At 42.3% G+C, this 27,319-nt stretch overlaps 1 protein-coding gene across 3 annotated transcripts in view; it reads left to right on the forward strand.

The window, feature by feature from the left end:
* Positions 1 to 1,664: 1,664 nt before the first annotated feature.
* The window catches only part of GRIA1 (glutamate ionotropic receptor AMPA type subunit 1), a 147,573-nt gene continuing 121,918 nt past the window's right edge, over positions 1,665 to 27,319 (forward strand). For all 3 annotated transcript variants that reach the window (XM_032403566.1, XM_032403567.1, XM_032403568.1), the window contains exons 1-3: positions 1,665 to 1,924; positions 5,684 to 5,868; positions 10,758 to 10,811. In XM_032403566.1, coding sequence (XP_032259457.1) covers positions 1,750 to 1,924; positions 5,684 to 5,868; positions 10,758 to 10,811 — 414 coding nt within the window. In that variant the 5' untranslated portion in view covers positions 1,665 to 1,749. The remainder of the gene's footprint in view (positions 1,925 to 5,683; positions 5,869 to 10,757; positions 10,812 to 27,319) is intronic.

The following is a 27,319-nucleotide window of genomic DNA, read 5'->3' on the forward strand; positions in this document are numbered from 1 at the left end:
AGATGAACTTTTAAGCCCATTAGCTCTAGGGACTGAATGGGAACTGAGACTCACAATAGACAACTGGGTACCGGTGGTTAGTTGCATTCTTCAGTGCAGCACAGCCCAGAGGATCTTCAATAACATGTTAAAAGTATTCGCCAACAAAGAATCCTGGGGACATACGGACTTGACAAAATCTGGGTTAAAGTTGAACAGGATTCCTCACAACCTTTTATGTAACTGGTATGCAATAGTTACCTCCAAGATGCAGACAAGGTATACACCATTTCCCAAATCTATTTGGCCAAAGAAGTCTTTTCTTTTTTAAGGAGCATTTTGTGGGACTAATGTTTCATGGAACACATTTGGGTGATGCTTATATAGGGTAATTTGAGACCCCCACATACAAGGTAATGTAGTGTCATGGAAGCAGGTGATGTGCTAAAGAGAACAGAGGGTCTAAGAGTACTAGCTTTTTTCATCTTTAAAAAACAAACAAACAAAAAAACTGGTAATACCAAAGTCACAGGGTTGTAATGAAAACTGAATAGTCTAATATATGTGAAAGGACTGCAAAGTACCTGAAAATACTGTTACTGTGATGAGAATGATTCATCTCACAGTCCATATGAGCAGGGTAATTTCACGCATTGGAGATGGCTTTAGGGTGGGTCACCTACTTCACTGGGGCAAAGACAATGAACCCTCATCCTAAAATGAGTTTAGTAGCTAAATGACATGAGGGAATAGATGTAGAATATAAGATTCATATCCCACAGGATAATATTTCATCACAGCAGAGGGAGAAGAAAACCTAAAAATACCATACAGAGCATATTATAAATTTTACTGAGGTTTGGCCTGGGGTTTGGCCCTGTGACTTTGGTTTTTTAATATTATGTTCTAACCAGCATGTAATAAACCATACACCGGGATTGGTAACTGCACTGGGATCTTACAAAATGGCTCCCATGGGGATGTTTACACAGCTAAACTATTACTATGTCTGATACACTGGGGGGCCTGAAAAATCAGCTAGCAGGATGTACAAACACAAAGTGAACATCGGCAGAGAAATGTACACTGAAAGCTAAGGGTAGACTGAGAAAATCAACACTTATTTTCTAAACATGTGTCAGCAGCAAGCTGATAGACCTTCTTCCTATAACAACTTTTAATGCTTTGCCTTAAAGTGATGGGCAGTGTCATGGAAAGATGACTGGATTGAGGTTAAGATGTCTACCCAATTCAGATATGCCCTAGCTGTGCCATCTTAGACATGTTCAGTAACTTTCTGAGCCTTAGTTTCTCCCTTTAAAAAAATGACTCATTCATCCCTCTTCTACATTAAGAAGGTCGTTGCACAGATAAAGTAAGAGAACATATGAAAATGGTTTGTGTATATTTATAATTGGTAAGCATGATAACATCTGGCATGGAATTGGTGCCTCCTAAACATTAGGTCAGACAGATGGATGGGTGAGTGGGATGCACAGATAGGTAAAATGGATGGACAGTTGGATTAGACTGGTAAGTTGGAAGGATGGATGGATAGATTGGTTGGATGGGTGGATGGCCAGATGATAGATGAATGGAAGGATGATGAGTTGGGATGGATGAACTAGTGGATGGATTAGTTTTGGAGCCATCTGCCAGCTTCCTTGCAGCATCTTCTATTAATCCTTCTCTTCTCCTCCTCCAGTCTGTTCCCAGTTCTCCAAAGGAGTCTACGCCATCTTTGGGTTTTATGAACGGAGAACTGTCAACATGCTGACCTCCTTCTGTGGGGCCCTCCATGTCTGCTTCATTACACCGAGCTTTCCCGTTGACACCTCCAATCAGTTTGTCCTTCAGCTGCGCCCTGAGCTGCAGGATGCTCTTATCAGCATCATCGACCATTACAAGTGGCAGAAATTTGTCTACATTTATGATGCCGACCGGGGTAAGCCAAGGGTTAGGGGAGGGAGACTGTTGAGAGATAGAGAGAAAATTGCCAGCAGGAAGGAGAATGATGCCTCCCTGCCTCATTGAAAAGCATGGGGGGAATGATCCAGAAATGCATTATTTCTATGGACTGATTTCTCGGTGGCTAATCTCCAACTCACAGAGTGGAAACACATCCTTTGAGAGAGTAATCCCCTTAACACACCATGCCACTCTACAGCTCACCAAGCTTCCATGGCTCCTGAGTCCAGACTCAAAACCTAAGGGCCTCCTTTGAATGGCCCATGGCTCACAGTGTAGTTGTCAGGAGCACAGACTCTAGGGTCAGACAGATCTGGATCTAAATTCTATGTCTTATCCTCTCCAGCTCTTTGTCTTTGGGCAAGTTCTTTTATGCCTCAGTTTGACCATTTATGTTGAGGCTAAGATTTTCTATGCCTTCATTGCCTCATCTCTGTAATAAGATAAACCTAATTTCTGCCTCCTAAAGTTGCTGTGAGGATTGAATGAGATGACTAGAAAGTTCCTGTCAGTGCATGGGACATAAGTGCTCAGAGTCCTCCATATATGTTAGCTATCATCATCATCACCATCATCATCACCACCTCTCCCTACCCTTCTAATTGTGCTTCCACTTACATTTTGAATTTTACATCATGTTTTCCAAATGTTTCCTTTGCTTTTTTTCTTCTCTGCATCTTTCCTCATGCTGTTCCTCTTTTCTGGAATGCACTTGCTTTCCCAAATCTACATATGTGAATCCTCCCTTTCTTTTGCAGCCTGCTCAAACACTCTGTTCCCTAATTCTGAAATGGGAACTATCCTCTTTTTTCTAATGCCTGTGGTGGTTCTACTGTATTCTCCTACCTTTCCCTTGAATACTAAATAGTATCAGAACTGAGTCATTATTGGTATAAATAAATAAATGGATTATGCAAGGTCTGGAAACTGAGGCAGAGGAGTTTTGCCCTGAGTGAAGGGGAGGTTTTATTTGCAGGAAGGCCTAGTTTTACAGGAAGGCCTAGAAGACTTTAGAGTAGGAGGCTTGTGAGATCAATTTGGGGGGGCAGTGTTAAAAAGCATTATTCAATGAGGAGCCAGCAGAAGAGACCAGAAACCCTCTGCTTTCTTTAATTTTCCCTCCCCTCTCCTTATTTTGAGGATTTCCCTTCTCAAATAGCAGTCATTATGAGGATTATACCCATAGAAGGGCTTTTTCAGGACAGCTTTACAGCATACTGAAGCTTGAGGCCTCAAAGTCGCAAACCTACTTCCCAGAACCCAGAAAAATGTAACTTTGATTATAGAGAATCACTTCTGTGGTTGGCAAAAACACCCATGCTCTTAAAGGACTCTGTCTGTCTCAGAAATCTGAGCTCAGATCTCTGCCATTTGCTATCTATGTGACCTTGGGCCAATGACTAAATCTCTCTGAGCCTCAATTTTCATATCTGCATATGAGATGTACCTCATAGGATTAAATAAATTGAAAACAAGAAAGCTAGTAGAATAGTGCTAGACACATAGTAAACTTTCAGTCAATGTGAGGTGTAAGCACACCAAATAGCTTGCATTGAAAAAGAAACAAAGATAAGAAGGCATACTTCTCCAAAGGAGACAGACACATGAAAAAATGTTCCACATCACTTGGCATCGGGGAGATACAAATCAAAACCACAAGGAGATACCACCTTACACCAGTTAGAATGGCAAAAATTAACAAGACAGGAAAGAAAAGTGTTGGTGAGGATGTGGAGAAAGGGGAACCCTCCTACACTGTTGGTGGGAATGCAAGCGGTGCAGCCACTTTGGAAAACAGTATGGAGGTTCCTCAAAAAGTTGAAAATAGAGCTACCATACGACCCAGCAATTGCACTACTGGATATTTACCTCAAAGATACAGACGTAGTGAAAAGAAGGGGCACCTGCACCCCAATGTTCATAGTAGCAATGTCCACAATAATCAAACTGTGGAAGGAGCCAAGATGCCCTTCAACAGATGAATGACTAAAAAAGATGTGGCTCATATATACAATGGAATATTACTCAGCCATCAGAAAAGATGAATACCTACCATTTACATCGACATGGAGGGAACTGGAGGGTATTATGCTAAGTGAAATAAGTCAATCAGAGAAAGACAATTATCATATGGTTTCACTCACATGTGGAATATAAGTAATAGCACAGAGGATCATAGGGGAAGGGAAGGAAACCTGAATGGGAAGAAATCAGAGAGACAAACCATGAGAGACTCTTGACTCTGGGAAACAAACTGACGGTACGGAAAGGGAGGTGGGTGGGGGGATGGGGTAACTGGGTGACGGGCATTAAGGAGGGTACGTGATATGATGAGCACTGGGTGTTATGCGTGACTAATTAATCATTAAACACTACATCAAAAACTGATGATGTACTATATGTTGGCTAATTGAATTTAAATAAATGTTTTTAAAAAGAAAAAAAAGGCATAACAGCATCAATCTAGAGATGATTCTTGAGGCCAGGCATCATGCTGGTCACTGTGGGAGGGATTAGCAGGGTTACAAGGAAACAAATGATATATGTACAAAAGATTGATTAATAATGCAAGAGTGAAACAACCATCTGAAGTAGGCAGAAAAATGACCTCCATCTTCCCCCCCAAAGATGTCTCTGTTCTGAGAATTTTTAGAACCTGGAAATGTGTTATATTCAATGGCAAGAGGAATTAAGGTCACAGATGGAATATACACTGCAAATCCCTTGACCTTAGACAGATCATCTTGGATTCTTTACCTGGGCCCAGTGTAATCACAGGGGTTCTTAAATGTGGAAGCTGGAGGCAGAAGAGTCAGTGTCAGAGGGTGATGTGTGAAAGACTTGACCAGTCACTGTTGGTTTTGAAGTCGGAAGGGGCCATAAACCGAGGAATGCAAGCAGCCTCGAGAAGTTGGAAAGGCAAGAAAATCTTCTCCTCTAGAACCTCCAGAGAGCAACACAGCCCCACTGACACATTGATTTTAGCTCAAGGAGATTCATTTCAAACTGACCTGTGGCAATATAAGATGATAAATGTGTGTTGTTTTAGACCAACGAGTTTGTGGTGATTTGTTACAGCAGCAGCAGGAAACTGAGACACCATTTATGTCTCAAAGATGAAACAAAGCTGCACTGAGTAATGGGCTCCTCTATCATTTAACTATAAATCAGAAGAGAATGATTTAATTCAATACACACTGATTGGATACCTACTATGGAAGAGGCAAAGTATCAGGTACTGAACATCCATGAATTTGAGAGTTATTAGGTGCCTATTTAGATGTCAGGTTGGCACACATTTAATAAGCAGCTACTAAATGCCCAATACTATTTATAAAACCCTTGCCATGTATCAGACATTCTTATTTAATCCTCATGATGACACCATGAGGTAGGCATTATTAACACCACCATTTTACCATTAAAGAAACTAAAGTTTGAAGAAGGTAAGTAGTCTTTACAGGGTCACTTAACCAATATATTGTATCTTCAGGATTTGAGCCTTTGGTTATATTTTTAATCACTAACACTACTGCCGGCTAAGTTCTAGAAACAGAAGCCCAAAAGAGACCTGCTGTCTACCTTCAGTGAGCTCTGACTTGCTACGGTGGGAGAAAGCTGAGCTGAATGTGGTAGAGGAGCCAGTGGGGGGAGACAAGGGAGGTGGGTGCCGAGTGGAGGCGGGTTGGTACCTGCGTATCCTGATCGCCACTTCTCCGTCTTACCCAATTTCAAGGTCTGTCCGTCCTGCAGAAAGTCCTGGACACAGCTGCCGAGAAGAACTGGCAGGTGACAGCAGTCAACATTTTAACCACCACAGAGGAGGGATACCGGATGCTCTTTCAGGACCTGGAAAAGAAAAAGGAGCGGCTAGTGGTTGTGGACTGTGAATCAGAACGCCTCAACGCCATCTTGGGCCAGGTAGTGCACGCAGCAGAGGCTCAGAATGGGTGAGGGCAGGGGTTCAGGAGGGAGCCAGACGGCCTTTTGCCCCTTGGTGTTACAAAGAGAGCGCCTGACTAGATGAGAAGGTGACTTCTTCCCCACCTTCTGTAATTTATACATTTTAATTCTGAATTTTTCTAAAATAGCACAAACAATGGGAGACTGGACCTAGGGGTTCAAATGGTTCTCAGATCAGTTGACCAAAAACTTACCTCCAGGGTTTCCCTTTACGGTGAAAAAGCAGATTGCATTGCATTTTAGAGTTTGTGAAGCACCATCACATGGGGAACACAGGCTATATATAGAGCCAGATTCCTGGGTTCAGCTCTGAGTTCCGTGACTCACTGGTCTAGCCATTGGCATCTCATCCATCCAGCCCACTGCCCTGTTTTAAGAGTTCAGGGAAGCAGCAAGCACCTCTCTACTGTTTTCTTAAATACACTCATGTGTATGAGAAATCCACTGATTGTACATTCTGTGAAAGGGCACTGTAACCTCAACAGTTTTTAGCCAGAGGTCTCTAAGCCATGGTTCTTCCCATTCTCAGAATGAAAGCACGTACCCACTTCACAAGTAGCAGGCCTTTGCGTTGATCTCTTGTCTTTTTGACAAACTTACACTGTGTATCCAGGTGAACTAGCAAGAAAGTAGATTTGGCAATCATCCTTTAACAGTGCTATATAATTACAGATGGTAGCTTTAGGTACAGAGCTTGTTGATGGCCTTTCAAGACCCTGGGACCCCCACCTGGAATCTCGCCACCAGCTCAGCAACTACTCAGAGGCCTCAGCAACAGAACAGGGGAGATTTTGAAAATCAGGGATTGTTTAAGGCTTTAAGTATGTGTTCTACTCCACAAAGTATGGATCTGGACTTCCCTCTTGGAAAGAGAAACCAGAAAAAATTGTTTCCATGAGATGGGCATTCTCTGGGCTGGACTCAAGGGACTTGAATGCTAGTTAAACAAGGCCGTATAGGGTAACGGTTAAGCACAGAAACCCTGCAGCCAGACTGGCTGCGAGTTAAGCCCCAGCTCTAGTCTTTACTACCTCCATGACCTACGGCCAGGTTTTTAATCTTTCTTGTCTCAGATTCCTGATCTGTGAAATGGGCATAATAATAATTATAGCTTTCTTCAGAGGGCTCCTGTGAGAGTTAAAACAATCTATTCATGTAAAGCACTTAGAACAGAGCCTGCCCCACAGAAAGTGATATATGTAAGCCTTTGCCTAGTTTTACTATTTCTAGTACCACCTAGTACTACCTTCTTGAGTCACTTCCCTCTTTGGTGTTCTCATCTGTAAAATAGGAATGATGGCCCCTGTTCTACAGAGCTGAGAAAAAGATTGGATGAGATAGCAGTTGGAAAAAGTACTGAATGATAATTAGGTATTCTTAACAGACTGATGACTAGGCCTTTGTTGTTCTGTAGTAGACAGTAACCGGTGCTACCATTTTCTGTGCTCTTGCCATATACCAGACACCATGCCAAGTCCTTCCCATGCATCACGCTACCTCATCTTCACATCTACTCTATAAAACCACTTCTATCATGTCCCCTAATTTATAAATGAAGAAACAAGGGACTATACTTGCCTGGGATTTCACAGCTAGCATGTTAGAAAAGCAAGAAGTCAAACCCATCTTAGTCTGACAGTGGGGCCCAACCTTCCTAAAAATGTAACTTTTCAGCCTCTGTTGTCTCTAGCCACTTCCTCTGTCAAAAGACAAACTTAGTTTTGTAAGGAAGTGACTTGTTTGTATGGGCATCTTAGATGTAGTATATTAACTCTTTTAACTGTTGGATTCTTCTCATTTGAAAAGCAAGACCAAAGAGCTGAATGGATCTTACAGATCACTTGATTTACCACATGAATTCACATTTTACAGGTGGGATAACTGATGGTCACATTGGTTGACTTGTCTTGGGTTCAGACAACTAGTTGGTAACAGTGATGAGTCTCGAATTTACATCTAATGGCTTATAGCCTGACATCTTGACATCATTCTAAACAATAGAACACTTGAATTGGGATCTTTTTGGTCTAATACAAATGTCCTGCCTAACCTAAGGTGGGAGATAGGGATTCTCAATTCCAGGTAGGGAATTGCCTGTCTCTGTCTCCAGCCCCCCAACTAGAATACCAGCATTATGAGGGCAAGGATTTTTGCTTTATTTTCTTCTTTGTGGTATTCACAGTGCCTTAAACAGTGTTTGGTACCTTGTAGGTATTCAATCAATAATTTTGAGTGCCTGGAAAGAATAGGGAATCAATGAAGGCTCTAGAAAAGATCCCAAATGTGAGATAGCTCTGAATATTTACAGGTAGTCATTGGCTGGATAAGAGCCATTAAGCGGGAGAGAAGGGCATGTAGGGAGGCTCGGAGGGCATGTGAGGGCTGGCGTTCATAGGTTGGCTTAGCAAGGCAGGTGGAGGATGCTACGTGTCTACTGGGAGACAGTGACTGTCACATGATTGAGACTATCCTTGGAAACAATTCTAAGGAGTTAGGGTTTATTCCATAGACAGTGGAGAGTCAGTAAAGGTTTGTGAGCAAGGAACAGGGTTATCAGAATATAATGCTTTGTCAATATATTAGACACCAAATTATATAGTACAGTCATTAAGTTCAGAAAGAGTTAGAGATGAGAGAGACCAGAATTAGGCCATCCATCACATCACCCTGCTTTACTGTCTTCATAGTGCTTCTCACTTGCTGAAATCTTATTCATTTAACTGTTTATATATTTACCATCTGTCTCCCTACTAAAACATCAGTTCAGCTTAGGGAGGGCACGAGGACCCTGCCTCACATGGCCACAGGTTGTCCCGAGCACATAGCATAGTGCTCGGCATATTGTCCCTGTTCAATAAATACCTGATGGTTGCATTAATTAACCAGAGAAGGTTTTACAGAGTAGTTGGGATTCGAGCTCAGCCATAAAGGTTATGAATAATCAGAAAGAATGGAAAAGGACATTCCAGACACAAGGATTATGAATTAAGGCAGCCCAGTGGAAATGAGCTTTGAGGAATAGGGTGAGCAAGGCTATGGGCTCCACATGAAATCATACAGTACCTTTATAACACCTCTCTCAGCTTGTAACCCTGGGGCATTCACCTCTTCATCTGTTTAGTGTGGGTCTTGTCCCAGTAAAGTGGGACCTCCAGGGAAGCAAGGACCATGCATGTCTCACTTCCCACTGTATCCACAGCATAGTGCTCAATACAGAATAAGCACTTAATAAATGTTTGTGAAAAGAAGGTAGGAGAGGAGGGAAGAGAGAGCAATGCGTTGGTAGGTGAAAAAAATGGGTGGGAAGGTTGGCATTATGTTGAACCGTATGAAATTGCTACTTTTTATTAACCCAAAGTCATCAATTTCATCTGTTTCTTATGTTTCAATCTGTAATTTCACCTTGCAGAGACTATTCTTATCCATTGCCTAAATGTGGTAGGTTTTGAAAGATCTCTTATTTGCTGTTTTATGTTTATTAGAAGCTAAATAGGTTTTTGGTGAAGGTATCTTATTATTGAAAGGGCAGCAAACCGTTTGACAAGAAGATGGAAAAGTAATGAAGAATTATTAATAAAACTATCATCCCAATAGTATTTGAGCTCCGTGGCCTGGAATTTCACAAACTAACCACTGTTTCAGAGCATTCGTTGAATGTGCTTGCATTTAATTATTCCCTACATTAAAAAATATATATATATATGTGAGCCGCTATGCACATACATCCAATTAAGTGGATGTCTGAATGTGGATTTTAATAACCTTGAAAATTTATTCAGTTAGACAAGAAGCCCAAGTGCTTCTCATATGTTCTATGCCTTCTTGTAAGAGTGGAGGAGAGGCACTGAGCAGAATGTACTAACCCCAATTTCATGATTAAAAAATAAAGAAATAGATCAAGTTAACTTGCAGGCTGAGCTAGGGCTAAACCAAGGCCTATGCTCTTAGCTGTTCCTTGGTGGTGTGTCTGGCTGCCTGAGCAAACCTCTGGATAATTCATTCCACAAATATTTTTCCTGCCCACAATGATTACAAAAGTCTGCACATTGAGGATGGAGGGGTTTGGGGGGATCCTGGCTCTTAATGATTAACCATAATTTGGTGTTACATACAAAGACTCAACAACAGTCGGGTTCCTGTCTTGGCACTGCCGCAGGATCTAGGCAAATCATTTCTCCTCTCTAGGCCTGAACATCCCATCTGTACAGTGGAAGGTTGGACCATCTGATCCTGACATTCCCTTCCAACTTCCAGGTTGAATGGTCTGTTAATTCCTGGGTATCCAACTAGTTTAGGGAAGAAGGCACAATATTCAGGGAAAGAAGGAACCAGATCTGAATATGGTTCATGCAAGGAGCTGAAGGTCAAGAACCTACCTATCTGACCCATCCACCCACACCCATCCATCCATCCAAGCAGCAGATATTGTCATTTTAGTGGCAGGGAATTCAACACAGCATAAGATTCACACCAGGAAAGAATCTCCATCCAGGGAAAGGCTTTATGGAAGAAGCAGTGAAATGAGCATTTCATCTGAATTTGGGGGGTTAGGATAACACTCCTCTACCCCTAGTATCAGATAAAACTGATTTCAAGTCCTGCATCTGCCACTTAATAGGTGGGTAACCTTAGGGAGCTTATTTAATCTCTCCATGCCTCAATTCCTCATCTGTAAAATGAGGGTATCCATAATGCCACCATCGCTGAATGGCTGTAATATTGTAATTTGAGTACTTAGGATAGGACGCGGCACATTGTAAGCACTCAGTGTTAGTTGCTATTATTATTGCTGTTGTAGCTTTAATTGCAAATCTGATTGATGAATCCCTTCCCGTTGTGTTTTGTAGATCATAAAGCTGGAGAAGAACGGCATCGGCTACCACTACATCCTTGCAAATCTGGTGAGTGCAATGCACTGCTGGTGTTCAGCTTATGTGTCTTTGCAAATACGGGCCCTACCTTGCTTCTGCAGCCCCCAGCTGATGGGAACTGCCTGGGTGGGAGAGGCAATTGAGAGCTGCAATACTAAGCTTGCCTTTTCCCCTCCACATCCCCACTTGTCAAACCACAGCACCCTGTTGGTAAACCTTTCATCTTCCTTAGAAGAGAGGGTCATCACACTCACTGATATGAGGAATTCTTAATCTCAGGAAACAAAATGAGGGTTGCTGGAATAGTTGGGGGTGGGAGGGATGGGGTGGCGGGGTGACAGACATTGGGGAGGGTATGTGCTATAGTGAGCGCTGTGAATTGTGTAAGACTGTTGAATCACAGACCTGTACCTCTGAAACAAATAATACATTATAGGGCGCCTGGGTGGCTCAGTTGGTTAAGCGACTGCCTTCGGCTCAGGTCATGATCCTGGAGTCCCGGGATCGAGTCCCACATCAAGCTCCCTGCTCAGCAGGGAGTCTGCTTCTCCCTCTGACCCTCCTCCCTCTCATGCTCTCTGTCTCTCATTGTCTCTCTCGCAAATAAATAAAGTCTTAAAAAAAAATAAAAAAATAATAATAATAATAATACATTATATGTTAAAAAAAAAAAAGAAGAAGAAGCTACAGGAGGGGAAGAATGAAGGGGGGGAAATCGGGGGGGGGAGACGAACCATGAGAGACTATGGACTCTGAAAAACAAACTGAGGGTTCTAGAGGGGAGGGTGGTGGGGGGATGGGTTAGCCTGGTGATCGGTATTAAAGAGGGCACGTTCTGCATGGAGCACTGGGTGTTATGCACAAACAATGAATCATGGAACACTACATCAAAAACTAATGATGTAATGTATGGTGATTAACATAACAATAAAAAATTAAAATAAAATTTAAAAAAAGAAGAGAGGGTCATCACAACTGTAGATTGAATCAGCTCTGCCCCTTGACAATAAGGACAAAACTGGCCCATCTTTGAATGGACACAAGGTATTTCCACCCCACTATTTTTGACCCTCTATTTTGATACCAGTGATAGTTTTACTGTTTATAAGTACAAACATTGGAATCACAACAATCCTAGGATTGACAGATCTTTAACCAGAAGCAGTTTTCCAATATGAATAATATTATGTCAATTTAGTTTTTATTCACTTTTCTATGTGGTATAGATTAAGCCTGTCTTCTTAAAAAAATTTGTTTCATTTTAATGTATTGTAGTTCTTTTTATTGGGCACAATTATTTTCAGTGTTGTGAAGATTTGAGTCATCAAATAATTTTTATTCACATTAGATTTTACCTAATAACATGCCATTATGAGTTTTCTTTTGTGGCCATTATTTCTGGCAATTCTTTTTTTCCTGGGTCATGTTTTGACCACCTACCTTTTTTTTTCTTTTTTTTTTAAGATTTTGTTTATTTATTTGAGAGAGAATGAGAGAGAGCACATGAGAGAGGGGAGGGTCAGAGGGAGAAGCAGGCTCCCTGCCGAGCAGGGAGCCCGATGTGGGACTCGATCCAGGGACTCCAGGATCATGACCTGAGCCGAAGGCAGTCGCTTAACCAACTGAGCCACCCAGGCGCCCCCACCTACCTTTTTTTATCATGGAGTGTGATTCTTCCAGAATTTATTCCAAAGCCAAATGTAATTTTATTTTGCCTTTAGTCCCATTGTTTACATTTTTAAAAGAGCTTCATGGTGATATATTCATATACCATACTGTTCATCCATATAAAGTATACGATTCATTGCTTTTTAGTATATTCACAGAATTATGAAACCATCACCACAATCTAACTTTAAAATTTTTTCATCATCCCAAAAAAGAAACCCCATACCCACCAGCACTCACTCCCCATTGCTCTCCAAACTCCTACCCCCAGCCCTAGGCAACTAGCAATCTACTTTTTAAGTATTTGCATATTCAGACATTAAGTGGAATCATATAATATGTGCTCCTTTGTGACTGGCTTCTTTCACTTAGCATGATGTTTTCAAAGTTCATCCATATTGTAGCATGTATGGTACTTTGCTCCTTTTCATTGCCAAATAATATTCTATTATATGGCTATACTGCATTTTGCTAATCCATTCATTGGTTGATAAACATTTGGGTGGTTTTCACTTTTTAACTATTACAAATAAAGCTGCTATGAAATTTAGGTACAACCTTTTCTCTTGTGTATATACCTAGGAGTGGAATTGATGGGTTATATGGTAACTCTGTGTTTAACATCTTGAGCATCTTGAGGAACTCCAAAATTACTTTCCAAAGTGGATATATCTCCCAACAAATCAATGATAAATTTTTATATTGACTGAAATATTTCAATCAATAACACATTTTGCCAATGTGACAATTTGGGCAATTACCGGTTTTCCCTAATGGTAGCCTTTTCTACAAAGTTTCCGTGTTATCCTGGCTTGTCTTTGCAATTTTCTGTTTTCATCAAGATGTGATTTTTCAATTTTTATTTATAACAAAGTATATCATGTTAGTTTTAGGCATGTTATTTGGTGTTGATTATTTACGAGTAGCATTAATAATTAATGGAACAAAAGATTGCTATTTTCTACTTATTTTTGGAACAAAGGTCATTAGTAGAACAAAGGCACAGGGTCTGGCTATATGTAAAGGTCAAAATTGCAAGATCAAAACATGGGACCAAAACATGCTGCCTAATCCTTAAATTCTATTACTCTTTCTGGCCCAATCTCCATTCTTAAACAGGTCCCTGCCTAAACCTTTCCCTTCAAAACTTCCTTGCCTTGGCTGTCCCAATATTTCAGGCTCAGGACTAGAAATGAGAAGGACTCACTGAAATAGGTTAATTTAGACCCAGATGTTAATAGCTCAATATGTTATATTTCTCAAAGGTATTTGCCTTTTAAATGGCAGGTCGTTCTCCAGAGACTTTCAGGGAACAAGAGCCTCACCCTAAAAAAAAAAAAAAAAATTTGCAAAGATAGAATTTTTGACATTGTAATGAAGCAGATTCGACATCCCTCAGATCCCAGCTCCTTAGTGCTGGAAGGGACTTTGGAAATCAATGTCATCTAAGTCTCCTTTACTTGTAGAGAAACAAAACCAGCAAGGTGGTGTGGCCGGGGGCACACAGCAAGGCAGGGATAGAGCTAGGCCTAGCACCAAGGTTAGTAGGCAGCATCCAATGCCATATGCACTGTTCTAGCATGCCTCACCCTACAGACTGTGTGAGCACCCTGCTGCTTGAGAATACACAGAACAACTATGGGGGCATGCATAATCACCTCTCTAGGGTAAGATAGAAATTACATATCAATGGCCTTGGAGCCACCGAAAGACCCTAGATAATTAAATTGCCAGCCTCCATCTGTTGCCAAGTGACCCCTTGGTCACAGCATCACCGAGTCAGCCCCTTGGGCTTCTGTATCCTTCTGATCTGCATTCTTCTTCTTCTGACCTAATGAGCTCTCAAATCCTTACAACTGCCAGCTAATAGGATGCAAATTGCATATACCATCCAAATACAAAAGACTTGCATGTTCCAATAGATTAGTTGATAATTAGGCTTCAAATTACTAATTAATTCAGTTCGAAACATAGGCGAGTATGTGGTGTGTGTTTTTCTTCCCCCTTCAGAGAAATAACGCAATTTATAAGATGATAATTTTTAGAAATTCCACCACATAATTAGCCTGCTGCCGCATGGAACTGACCCCCCTCCTTCAGAGTGTTTGTGATTAGGGTGTAATTATAGAGTTAGAAACCAAGGAAGCTTTTGAAAGTTTTAACAAAAGGAGGGAGCTACACTTTTATTTTACAGTTCTTTCTTCACAAGAGAAATGGAATGCATGAGCTTGGAAGTAGCCAACAGCATTTTTCTAAAAGATCGCTTTGGAAGGATTCAAATAGGCAGCTTTGGGGGGCTGCTGGAAGAGAGGAGGGAAGGAGACTGTGGGTCAGAGAGGAGAGCTTTATGGACAGGGAGTAAAAACAACCCTGAACCCTCCCTGCCCCCCACCCCCTCTTTTTGTCCAGACACTACCCTTAGCCAGCTCTGTGATCTTGGGCAACTCTCCAGCCCTCAGTTTCCTTATCCATCAACTGGGAATGACAGTGCCTGATCTGTATGCTTATAGTATTACAGGGAAGGTCAAAGATGTTGCTGAATGTCACCATGTTTTGGAAAGTTAAACACTGATCTGCATAGGTGGGGGATTCTTACTACATATACTAGATCTACCCATCTGTACATCACATATTGTGTGTGTATATGTATGTATATATACACACACACACATACATATGCTTATTTATGTATTCATATTTTATATACAATAGGATAGATGTATTTATATTTCTATAACACTGGTATGTCCATAAAGTGTACTTGAACCTTGCAGAAACTGGAGAACTCTACCATTCTTTCTTCTATTATTTTTAAAGAGCATGAGTGGTGGGAGGAGGGGCAGTCAGAGGGAGAGAGAGAATCCCAAGCAGGCTCCATGCCCAGCACAGAGCCCGACGCAGGGCTCAATCTCACAACCCCAAGACCATGACCTGAGCCAAAATCAGCAATCAGATGCTCAACCGACTGAGCCACCCAGGCGCCGCTATACCATTATTTTTTAAAGAAGCACCTAGGCCCTGGAACCCACCAGGGGGCCAGGCTATCCAGTCTGGCTATCCATCCTCCTCCAAACCCCAGTACTGACTCTGTGTTCATTCCCTGCTCTGACGTTGTGGTCAAAGCAGACATCTACCAGTCAGGACCCTCCAGAGTTATAGCTCTTATCTTTGTGACACATCAGCAGCAAATCTTAGACCAAACTAGTGTTAAAACAGAGCGCCTGTGGACACCCCTACAATGCACGTACAGAGTTAGTTGGGGAAACACTGAGCTAATAGTTAAATGCTTCAGTGTCACTGAAATTGTAAAAATGAGTACTCACATCATGGGACAAATGACCAGATTTTTAATATTGATGATTAGAGTTTCATTGAAACAAAAAAGCACATTTTAAAATGCTTATAGAGAACTAGCAGACCTCTGAGAATTTACAAAGGGTCCAGCAGACCCCAGTTTGAGAAACACTCGAAGGTGTTGATTCTCTTTCAGTATGGACCATTTGGTGCCTCCTCAGGGATTAGTAACAGTAAAATTAACAGCAATCCTTCCATTTTCACAACTGTTGTAGTTTATGTGACATTTTCTTATGAATCACACCACTGGCTTTTGAATGTCATAATACTCCAGTGAAGTAAGCAAGGTAGAATTCATCACCTCCATTTTACAGATGTGGGAACTGAGGCTCAGAGCCATTATTTGACTGAGCTGCAGAGGAGGAAGGCAGGCACCTAGTCAATGTAGTTGGGCTTTCGGGAATCTGATAAAAACCTAGTAATGTGAGCGTAAGAGTAGGGCAACCAGCCTAACCTGACGTCAAGCCTCTTGGGAGCCACTGACCAAGAAATGAATAACATTTCTTAAACCCCTCATGAATAACAATGACAATAATTACACTGACAGTAACTACTACAATTCACTGAATCATTGCTATATTCCAGGCACTAGGGAAAATACTTAAATGCATATCTATTAAACCCTACCATAGCCCTTGATAATATTATCCCCACTTTTCAGATGAAGAAACAGGTTCAGAAGGATTAGTGAATTTTCCAATGTCGCCAAGTTTATAAAGTGATGGAGCTGGGCTTTCCCTCCAGGACCATAAAACTCCAAAGTGCATGTGCCTAGGACTGTGCCTTGTGACTGCTAGAGTGTGGGGAAGTTGGAGGAAGGAACGAGGGTTTGGGGGGCCGGGAGGAGTGGTCCTTGGCACAAGGGCTTGAGTTTAAACATTGCCTACAGTAGGCCTGGAACTCAAACTTAGGCTCTCAAACTCCTATTGGATACCTTCTTAATTATGCACTGATGACATTACATTATAATTATAATTTCTAGTGTATAAGGAAGCTGAGGGAGAGGCAGTGAGGTCAGGTCACCCCAGGTCTCACTGGGATATTTGGAGATCCGAACAGTCAGCCAGTCCCACCATGTGGTTGCATATTAACTCCCGTAGAGTTGGAAGGTTTGGTCCAGGGGGCAGTAAATCCAAGCCCCCAGCTCCGTGCTACTGCCCTCTGCTCTGTCAGTCCTGAGAAGAAACTTTTCTTTAGTCTCCTTCTCTCCACTGCTGAGAAATCTGTCTCCACCTTCTATACGGCCACCCTTACCCATTGCCTTCTGCTCCTCTCTTCCCGCTGTCTCCGTGCCACACCCGGTCATGCCTGGTTTCCATAGCCTCTGGTTAGGCAGGTGGTACAATGGTTGGGAAGGGTGGTTTAAGGTCAAACAGACCTGAGTTTAAATTCCGGCTTTATATCTATTAGCTGTGTGACATTAGTCAAGTTATCTACTTATTCTGAACTTTCATTGCCTCATCTATAAAAGAGGGAATAATGTGATATTATCTACCTCCTCATTGGTATTATGACAATTAAGCAAGTCAATATGTTATAAAGTGTGCATAGTAAATGTTTGGCCCAAATAGGCACTCAATAAGTGTTAGTAATTGCCACCATAATAATCATCGTACCATCATCATCATCATTATCATTAGTGGAAAAAAAAGGACATTTACTATCTGGGGACATGATACTATCTTTGAGGCCCCTCAACCCTCTCCCAAACTAAATCTCATCCACAACTGACTCACAGTTATATAATGTCTTCTTCCCTGTTTGTCTTTAAGCTCCTAGAGAAAGAAACACGTCTGCCTTGTTCACTGATGAATTCCTAGGGCCTGGTAGAGGGAGCTGCATGTAACAGGTGTTCTTTAAAAAATCACTAAATGAATGAATGAGGGAAATAACTGCTCAGGAAATAAATAATGTGTGTACCCACACATCACATGCACTTACAGGCAAAATCCTTGACTGCAAAATGCTGAGAGCAGCAGATGTACTGGGAATATGAACATAGTTATGAAAACGCACATGAGTAGAGAAAGATGGGCCTAAGAGGGCTTTCAATCCACTTCCCATAAAGGGCCAGAATCTCCTCTACACCATCCCCAACAGAAGCCCAACAGAAGCCCATCCATCTGGTTCCTGCTTGAATGATACCCAGTGATGGGAACTCACGCCCTGAGGCAGCCCTTTCTCTCCTCAAAGGGCTCTGAGGTTTCTAGTCTTGCTCAAAGGGGGCCCAGTCTGCCCTGTGCTACCCTCTCCGCATTTGTGGCACCACCTGCTCTCTCAGAAGCCTTGCAGAACATGTCTGCTGCCTTTCCACCAAGCAACCTTCATGTGCTTGGAAACTCCTACTCTTGTTCTCCTCGGTGTTGGCTCCTCCAGCCTGGGCGCCCCTCAGTTCCCTCAGTACCTTCTCACAGTACATACTTCTAACAGACAACCAGTCGATCATCAAGGGTGGACCAAGCATGTCCTCCAGCCTAGTACTGCCCTGGGCTTCTTTGAGAAGCTTCTCATACGAGGAGATTCATATAGCGTGACTTTTGTCCTGGAAGCAACAAGGCCTTGTCTTCTAGCTAGATTGGAAGATGTAACCAAAGTTCTAAAGAATGAGAGAGGGGGCGCCCAGGTGGCTCAGTTGGTTGTGTCCAACTCTTGATCTCAGCTCAGGTCTTGATCTTGGGATTGTGAGTTCAAGCCCCATGTTGGGCTCCACACTGGGCTTGGAGCCTATTTTTTTAAAAATGCTAGAGAAAATCACCATGTGTGATAGTAATGCAAGCCCCCATAAATGGCACTTGAGCTGCCAGAGCATGGCACTTGGAGGCTAGAGAGGCCTCTGGAGGCTGCAGGTGTCTAGGAAGGATGACAGTGGATCCATGTGGCCAGTGGTCCTGTGAAGAGCATGCCTTTGCCCTGGTTTGAAGAGGCCAAGAGAGCTAGTGCTGAAGGGTCCTTAGGAGCTCATCTCCCCCAGCCCCTCATTTTACAAATGGAAATACAGGCCCAGAGGGGAAGTGACCTGCTTGAGCTCACTGAGAAGTTAAACAGCAGAGCTGGGCCAGGGATTTGGAGCAACTGTTTGCTCTGTTCTTTATGCTTCATTCCCCCCACTGCTGCCTCTCAGTTTCCAGTGTGCCTGTGCATGTGCGGCGTGAGTGTGTGTGTGTGTGTATGTGTGTGTAAGAGGAAGAAGCAGGCAGAAACATGGAGACCAAGAAAGAGGCTCAGAAGTGCTCCCTCCGGCCCCCCTCCAGCTCCTCTCAGAGTCTCTCTTCACGGATGGGGACCCCCTGCAGCTTCCCTTTGTCCCTTCCATACACCCTTTCCTCCCTCCCGCTGCTCTTACCTCACTCTCTAGTAACACTGACAACACATGGGTTACTTTATGATCACCAGGGCTGACATTACAGACACCTCTGGAAGCAAAGAGGAAGTAGCTGGGTAGAAAGCCAAATCCCAGATCCCAAAGGATCCTCACTTGCTAGATGGTCTGAACATTCCATCGGGCAAGGCCTAGTCTGTTGCTCTTCACACTCATACCCCATGGTCTAGAATAATCCACTCTAGAGACCTCTGAGAGTTTCTGTGTCCCTCCAAGAAAGGTGAGATTATATTCCCATTTTATGAGTGAGAAAAAAAGAGGTTCAATTTGCTGAAGGAGCTTTTCCAAGGTCATGGAGCTAAAGCTAGAATTTGAACTCAGATCTCTCTAATTCTAAAGATTAGGGTTGTTCTCCACCGGGCCACACTGCCCAAATTGGGGAAACATTTGCAACTCTGAGGCCTGGCATCATGATTGAGCAAAACTGAGAAATAAACTCCTTTCCTCCTGAAACTGCCTGGGTTTGAATTTTGACTCACCCACTTACTAGCTGTGACTTTGAACAAGCCACTTCACCTCTCTGTACCTCAGTTTCCTTATCTGTAGGTGGGAATATGCATACACACTTCACAAGGTAAAGATAAAATGAGCTATTTTATGTCAAGTTTTAGAACAATGAGTGCAGCAGAAGCCTAGGGTCTCATCCCAACTCTGCCACTGACCCATTATCATTTGCAGAAAAGATATATATATGTATATTTTTTGAGAGTCTCAATTTGTTGAAGATTTCGTGCAATGTTTTTAAAAGGAATAAATTGTCAAGAGGACTTTTGCAGATCTGTAATTTATGGTTCTAGTTTCCTGCCTCTCTCTGCAGTCTGGGGATATCAAAACAAAATTCCCAAGCCACACTGGCTCCCTTCATCATAAGGGAGACACTGCTCCATTAATCTCAAGCACTCAGTGTTTGTAGCCTTTGTTCTTGCAAACCGTGCACACCTTGGCTGATTTGGACTAGTCCTTTCCATGCTCCAGATATGCAAGACAATATCTGCAATTGCTCTTTCAGAGTGTGCAACCTCTTGCTACCACCAGCTTAGAAGCAGAAGGGACAGATGCCTCAGCACCAACCGAGGCAGGAGGTTGGGGTAATGTGTAAATAGAAGGGTCCAGTCTTTACTTCTTATTGGTCCCTCTTTTTAAAACAGAAAAACAGATAATATAATGGAAGAAAGGAAAATGGAGCCCCATGAGCTGTGGGGCTCTAGGTGAGTACTTGCTATGTGGCAGGCATCATTCTAAGAACTTAACTATGTTATTATAGTTAATTCTCACCACAGTCATAGGATAGAGATAAAACAGAAATCCTTATTTTGCCGTGAAGGAGACTGAGGCCCAGAAAGTTTAAGTAGCTTACCTGTGGCCACACAGCTAGGAGGTAAAAGAGCTGAGATTTGAATCCAGGCTGATGTGTAATATGTGCTTCCTCTGGTTTACTGCCCTTTGTCCTCTGAATCTGAACCTCAGAGCATGTGTGTTTTCTGCTTAGAGGGTTATTTCCTGCACTTTTCACCTGACCAAAAGTCCTCTTTCAGGCTTCACTGCTTCCACTGGGGAGCCTTCCCTGAGCTCCAAGGTCAGGTTTTTTTCATTAGCTGCTCTACAATTACTTGGGTAATATTGGCCTTTTGCACTAAACCTTAAGTAACTCGAAAGCAGGGATCACACCTGTGATTCTCTGTTTCATCCCTTTGTCTAGTATGTGCTTCACAATATTAAGTACTCACAGATGAATGAGAGCATGAATGAATAACTAAACTAGAATACTCCTTTCCCCATTCCCAGTAGATTTCAAATTTATCTGATGTTTGGACTTTCATTCATTTTTCACCAAGCATTCAATAGATACTTACTGTATTGAGATCCTGTGAACCCTTAAGCTGGCATTTCATCAAAAAGTGGGCTTTCTGTAGTCTTCACTTGATCTTCCCTGGACAGGAAGGTTTGGATCAATGTAAAAGGAAGATGTGTTTGGTTTCAAGTCAGTCAAGAACTCCAGGCCCCACACTAGGCTGAATTTTGAATTGACCTTTGGCTCTTTGGCCCTGGCCAGGTGTCACCTCTGACTGCAGCCAGTTAGAACACAGTTAACATAAAGGCTCTGGGCGACTAACCAATACCAGGCCAAATAATGTATTCCTTTGCCCATGCATCAACAGCCCAGTCTGGAGACCTCTGATCTTCTGCCGCAAAGTGCCAGCATTTTATCCTAAACCCCTAGACTGACAGAAGTTGCTCTCTGAGGCCCTGACTGGCTCTGACAATGCTTTGGCAACAAAGGACACCTGTGTGGGAAACAGGTGCGCTTGTGTGTTGGCAGATATCCAAGCGTACAGGTACCTGCCTCCCTGGTTTCAAATGCACTTGGGTAAGTTAACATTACTGATTTTTTCCAACATGGATGGTGTTTTAGCTAATTTAAACACAGCCACAGAGTCTCATTGACTTTGCAGGAATCAGATAAGCCCACATGTTACCAGGGATTATGTAGGGTGAGGACACATTTAAGTTTTGGTTGGCTATAGTGACTAAAATAGGAAAATGTGAAGACCGTTATGCAGAGACATGTGATTTGAGGACAAAACTGAGTCCTCAGCTCAGGAATATTCCATGAATTCACATATATCCATATTCATATATACACACCTATGTGATCACAGAATTGCAGATGAAGCTAGAAGAGCCTTAAGAGAGAAATCAACTGGCTCAGAAGTTTCCAAACTTTTTAGTTAGAAGCCCTATTTTCAAATGGAATCTTGGGGAGAACACCAGCATGTAAAACAGATAGGAAACAGAGCTGCTTTGGTAGAGGGAAGATAGGGGTCTAGGACCCCATTCTTGTGCCTTCCCCCTTCCCCAACATGCTAACCTCTAAAATGCTCGCAACCTGGGAATAGTTTGAATGATCGTTGGTCTAGCCAATGCCCTTCTTTTGCAGATCAGTAAACTAGTGCTGGGAGAGACAGAGACCACTGCCCAAGGGCAAACAGCTCCCATGGTTCAAAGATAGCACAGAACTTGTGTGGCTGTCCCTAAAACTGTTTTCTTGACAATTCTTATTTATGACCTCGTTCAGAATATACTACATGGAAAAAGTCAATGAAAAGCCCTCTTTAGTGCAGAGGACAAGAGCTGGGAGGTGACAGGATGCAAGCATGTACGAGAATCATGAAAAGGGTGAGCAAAGACGTTTGCTATCTCTTTCTTTATTCTTCCGCGTGAATTGAGCCATCTGCGTGCTCCAGGTGCTGTGTTGCGGATATGCTGGGGACTGAGGCCCCGCCTCCTGGGAGCCCACAGTCTCTTAAGGCACGTGCAAAGGACAACCGCAGTCTCCGGGAGAGAGATAAGACGGGCCTCAGAGAGATAGAAACAAAGAGCTGTGGTTCGAATTCCAAGCAGCAGGTCACGTTAAAGATGCTGAAGGCAAACTTTGCGGTCTCCTGGAGACCTGCTAATTCCTTCCTACAGTAGAGATACAAGCCATTCCAGCCATTCATTGCAGGACAGGAGATGGAGGAGTCAGATTGACAGGACTAGTGGCGAGGAGGCGGGATGTACAGTGCTTGGATAACAGCCGAGAGTCTTGTTACTTGTTACAACTGTGGTCTCTCCCCATCATCAGCTGTGTGATACCGGGCAGAAGCTACTCCGTTCAGTTAAGCCTCAGTTTTCTCATTTGCAGAATGAGAATGATAATAGTAAAATACCTGCTTCACAGGATTGTTCTGAATATGAAATGAGATAATACAAATAAAGCCCTTAGCATTGTGCCTACTACGAAGTACAGGCTTTGATACATCTAGGCACTGTGGCGGTTGTCATATTTTAGCCAAAATCTGCCTTCCATGACTTCTGCTCATTCACGGATACTGGCTTGCCTTCTGGAGCCTCAGCAAATAAATAAATTTCGCACCTCTTCCCCATGACAGCCCTTCCGGGATCTGAATACATCCTCCGCTTACCCTCTCAGTTTCCAGTATTTTTCAGGTTGATTATCCCCACTTTTTCCAGCATTTCTAAAGTAACAAGCCTTTTCAAACTGCACTTCCCTGTAACCATCCTCCCTCTGGAGCTGTCATCTAAGAATCTATCTGACAAGTGGGGGAAACTTGGCATGTTCAACTTGTGCCCTTCTGAGTATAAAGTACAGGTTCTTTGATTTATTCTAACATTACCTCTTCAGATCTCAAGGGGATGAGATGGAGGCAGTGTTCTTTCCAGTGGCCCAGGGCTTGTTTAATAAACCTTCTTCCTGGCCCCTTTCCTTTAACAATGCTGGATGCTCCCTCTTCCTTCTGACGGGTGTGGTGTCCACGCAAGCAGGATGATGAGGGCTGAACAGCTTGTACGTGACCCCCTTGAAAGAATCCCAGAGAAAAAGGAAATTTGGCTTTGAAGATAAAGCTTTTCATCCTCCAACAGCAGCATTCCTGTACACCTGCCTCTTGTTCTCTCAGGTGTCTTGCCTGGCCCACTGCCTGGTTTTGAAGCAGTTCCAACAACACCTAACTTCTTTTGAGGTCATGATAATGATGATGGTGATAATAGCGAACGTTCACTAAACACTTACTATGTGCCAGACAGTTCGAGGTGCTTAAATGTATTCTTTTAAATCTTACACCACTTCTATGCTGTAGGTGCTATTATATCTGCATTTCGAAGACCAGAGAACTGCGCCTCAGAGAGGTTAAGTAACCAGGAAGTATGTATAATCAGTTTTTTTGTTTCCAGCCACACATGATAATTAATAGTCATGATAGCCCACAGCCTCTTCATGATCCCGAAAGCATTTTCTAAATCTTCACAGCGACATGAAAGCATATCCAATGTGGTACAGTGTTAAACATCTCTTTAGGATATCATAATTATTTGAAATGGCTTTTCATTCTAATCCTTTGAAAATCATAATTGACATTAGAAGGAATGCCTGTGTTAACTACTTGAGCACTTCTACTCCCATTCTATTCCAACAGCTGGTCAGCATTGCGCTGCTCCTACAATGACATATAACGGAGTCAGATCCTAACCCCAGCTAATCCCCTAACCAGCTATAGGGCCTTAGGCCTCTAGTGTCCTCTCTGGAGCTCACTTTCCCATCTGTACAATGAGGGGTTTGGTCTGATCTCCAACATCTTTGCATCAGGCATCAGTAAACTGTGGTCTATGGGTCAGTTCCAACCATCACCTCGTTTTGTTTGGCTCATGAGCTAAGAATGGTTTTTACATTTTTAAATTATTGGAAAAGAATGATATTTCATGACTTGTGAAAATCATATGAAATTCAAATTTCAGTGTCCATAAATAAATTTTGCTGGGCCTCAGCCATGCTCATTCATTTACTATTGTCTATGGCTGCTTTCATGCTATAATGGCAGAGTTGAATAATTACAGCAGAAACCATATGGCCTACAAAGCCAAAAATATTCACAATCTGGCCCTTTACAGAAAATATTTGCCGACCCCCTGGTATGGATGTGGAGTAGGTGGGCACTAGCAGACTTTAGATAAATCAGAGGCTTGGGAAGCATCTAGCCAACCTTCAGAGATTGGTGTCAAGGAAAGAAACCTAGGGTGTTCAACCACAAATACTCCTTTAAGATAGAAAGCTGTACTGGAAGGCCCCTCTTCAGCGAGGTGAGTCATTTATTCAGGGCTATTAGCTGTGTCATCCACACTGTCAGAGGTTCTTTGTCCCTCTCTGGGAAATCTGGCAACAGCATCCTAAAGCTAAGCTCATGTGTTCTCCACCAGCAAGGCAATGGAACATGTTGACAAAGACGATAGATTTTATGGTTGGACCATGGTTTCAATTCTTGCTTGCTGTGTGATCTCGGGGGAGTTTCCAAAAGTCTCTGAACCACAGCTCTTCAACATAAAACTGGGATGGATACTCACTCAACTCATTTATGCAAATAAGCATCTGGTGCCTACTGTGCATGTTCACCTTTCAGGGCTGTTTGGGGGATAAAATAAGATGATCTATATAAAGCATTTAACAGAATGCCTGGCTCAGGATAAGAACTTGGGAAATGTTTAAAATAAATCTAGGGGTGACTGTTGACTAATTATTTCATTTTTCATTTTTAAATGACAGTAAACTCATTTTCAGAAGGCTGTTGAGATGAAGTTATGTAATGTATATGAAGTAGAACTTCGGCCATTATTGCTGTTTTTGTTATTCTTATGAGCAATGCTTCTGAAGCTCTGTTGCAGTGGAGCATTTAACAGTGCCAGTGTTCTTGATTTCCAGACCAGGAGATAACAAAGGAAGTGGGGCTCCCTAACACGTCATAACAAAGTTTCAATACATGGGACAACTTATCTTCCCTGTTCTGCCACTGCCACTCCCTCCCCACCTTTCCAGGGACTGACAGGTGATTCCTAACCATCAAGGTACATCAGAATTGTCTGAGGAGGTATTTTTATTTTTTAATAGTATAAAAAGGAACTTTATTCACATAGTAAAAAAGAAAAAATATTACAGAAGGGTATAAAATAAAAAGCAAACTCCTGTCCCCTCCAGTCTCATACTTCTTAAAAATAACTATCTTAAACCTTTTCTGTGTTTGGTGATTCTGGTGGATTCCTCCACATTTCTACATAATATGCCTAAGTCTCTTTTTCTTGATCAGTTTGAATCCCAGCTGTGACTCTCCATTAGAAAGATGATCAATCATCTCATACTACTCTACACATCCAGTCTTCAATGTTTGTTACTTGTGCCATCATTTGGAATTATTCTAATGAGTACCTTTATAATTTTAATACATTGAACCTTGATTTTTGATTCACCAGCATTAGAGCTTTATAAAAATACAGGTGTCCAGTTACCTCTCCAGGGCTACGGAATGACAGTCCTTAGGGGTGACTATTTTGCAAAAGCTCTCCAACGTATTCTGATGTGTCCCTCAGGTGAAGGACCTCTATCCTGAGAGCCTGCAGTACACCAGCCAGGTCATCAGTGCTTGAATGAGATAGTAGGCAGAGCATTTGTCTCATGTCACACATTCATCAGACACATGTGGGACAGTGTGAAGTGCCATGGAGGTGCCAAAACAGCACACAGGAGCATAGTGACACAACATCTCCAAGAGCTCACTTGTCACAAAGTGTATTTTTTTAAATTTTATTTATTTATTTATTTATTTATTTATTTATTTATTTATTTATGAGAGAGAGCGCAAGGGGCAGAGGGAGAGGGACAAGCAGACTCCCTGCTGAGCAGGGAGCCCAACACGGGGCTCGATCCCAGGACCCTGAAATCATGACCTGAGCCAAAGGCAGATGCTTAACTGATTGAGCCACCCAGGTGCCCCAAAACCCTATTTTAGATGAGAAACAGAGTCACTCTATGAAGAGCAGCAGCTGGTACAGCTCTGCGGGGACAGTTGGAAGGAGCCTGGGTTTGGGAGACCTGGATTCTCATACTGAATAACTTGAACCATCTTGTGCATTGATTTTAGTTTTATTCAATAGTACAGTGTACAGAGCAATGGACTCAGTATTTTGGGGCATGTTATAAAATAGGCAAAATGGCTCAAGTAGAGTGGTGACGATTAAACTTCATAGTTTAAATCCTTAATAAAATGTAATTAGCAATGTGACATCCTTACACATATCATATAATTAATATCACAGATAAAGCAGATAAAAATATTCTAAATACCAAATGTTGCCCAAGGTTGTTGGTTTTTTTTTTTAATAAAATGGCAAAGAAAATTAGAAAATGATTTAATTAAACCTTGTTTAATGAGCATGCTCCAGGGAATAGAATGAGTGAGCTGAACTTTGCAGTTAACTGGTGGGCAAATAGTTAACGCGTTTATTTCCCTTTCTTAGTCAAGAGCACTTGTCTATACTGTCAGAGTCCATTTTCTTGCATTATGGAGAAATCAAGCCTAGTCACTATAAAAGACTCATTTCTTAGTGATTAGGGACATTGTAGAGATTCAAGATTACCATTCCAGCATGAGATCTTACATGGGAGGGAAAATGCCAGCTATTAGATGAATATGCATTGTCTACAAGTTGTTCCCTAATGTTGTTTCTTTTACCTGACATCACAGGTAGGAGTTTATCGTCCTCTGTTCATTCTTTCCCAGGGGTGCACAAGGAGTTCCGTTAGAGGGTCCCG

The sequence above is a fragment of the Phoca vitulina genome, unplaced genomic scaffold (assembly GCF_004348235.1).
Source record: "Phoca vitulina isolate PV1807 unplaced genomic scaffold, GSC_HSeal_1.0 scaffold6, whole genome shotgun sequence".
NCBI classification, from domain to species: Eukaryota; Metazoa; Chordata; class Mammalia; order Carnivora; family Phocidae; genus Phoca; species Phoca vitulina.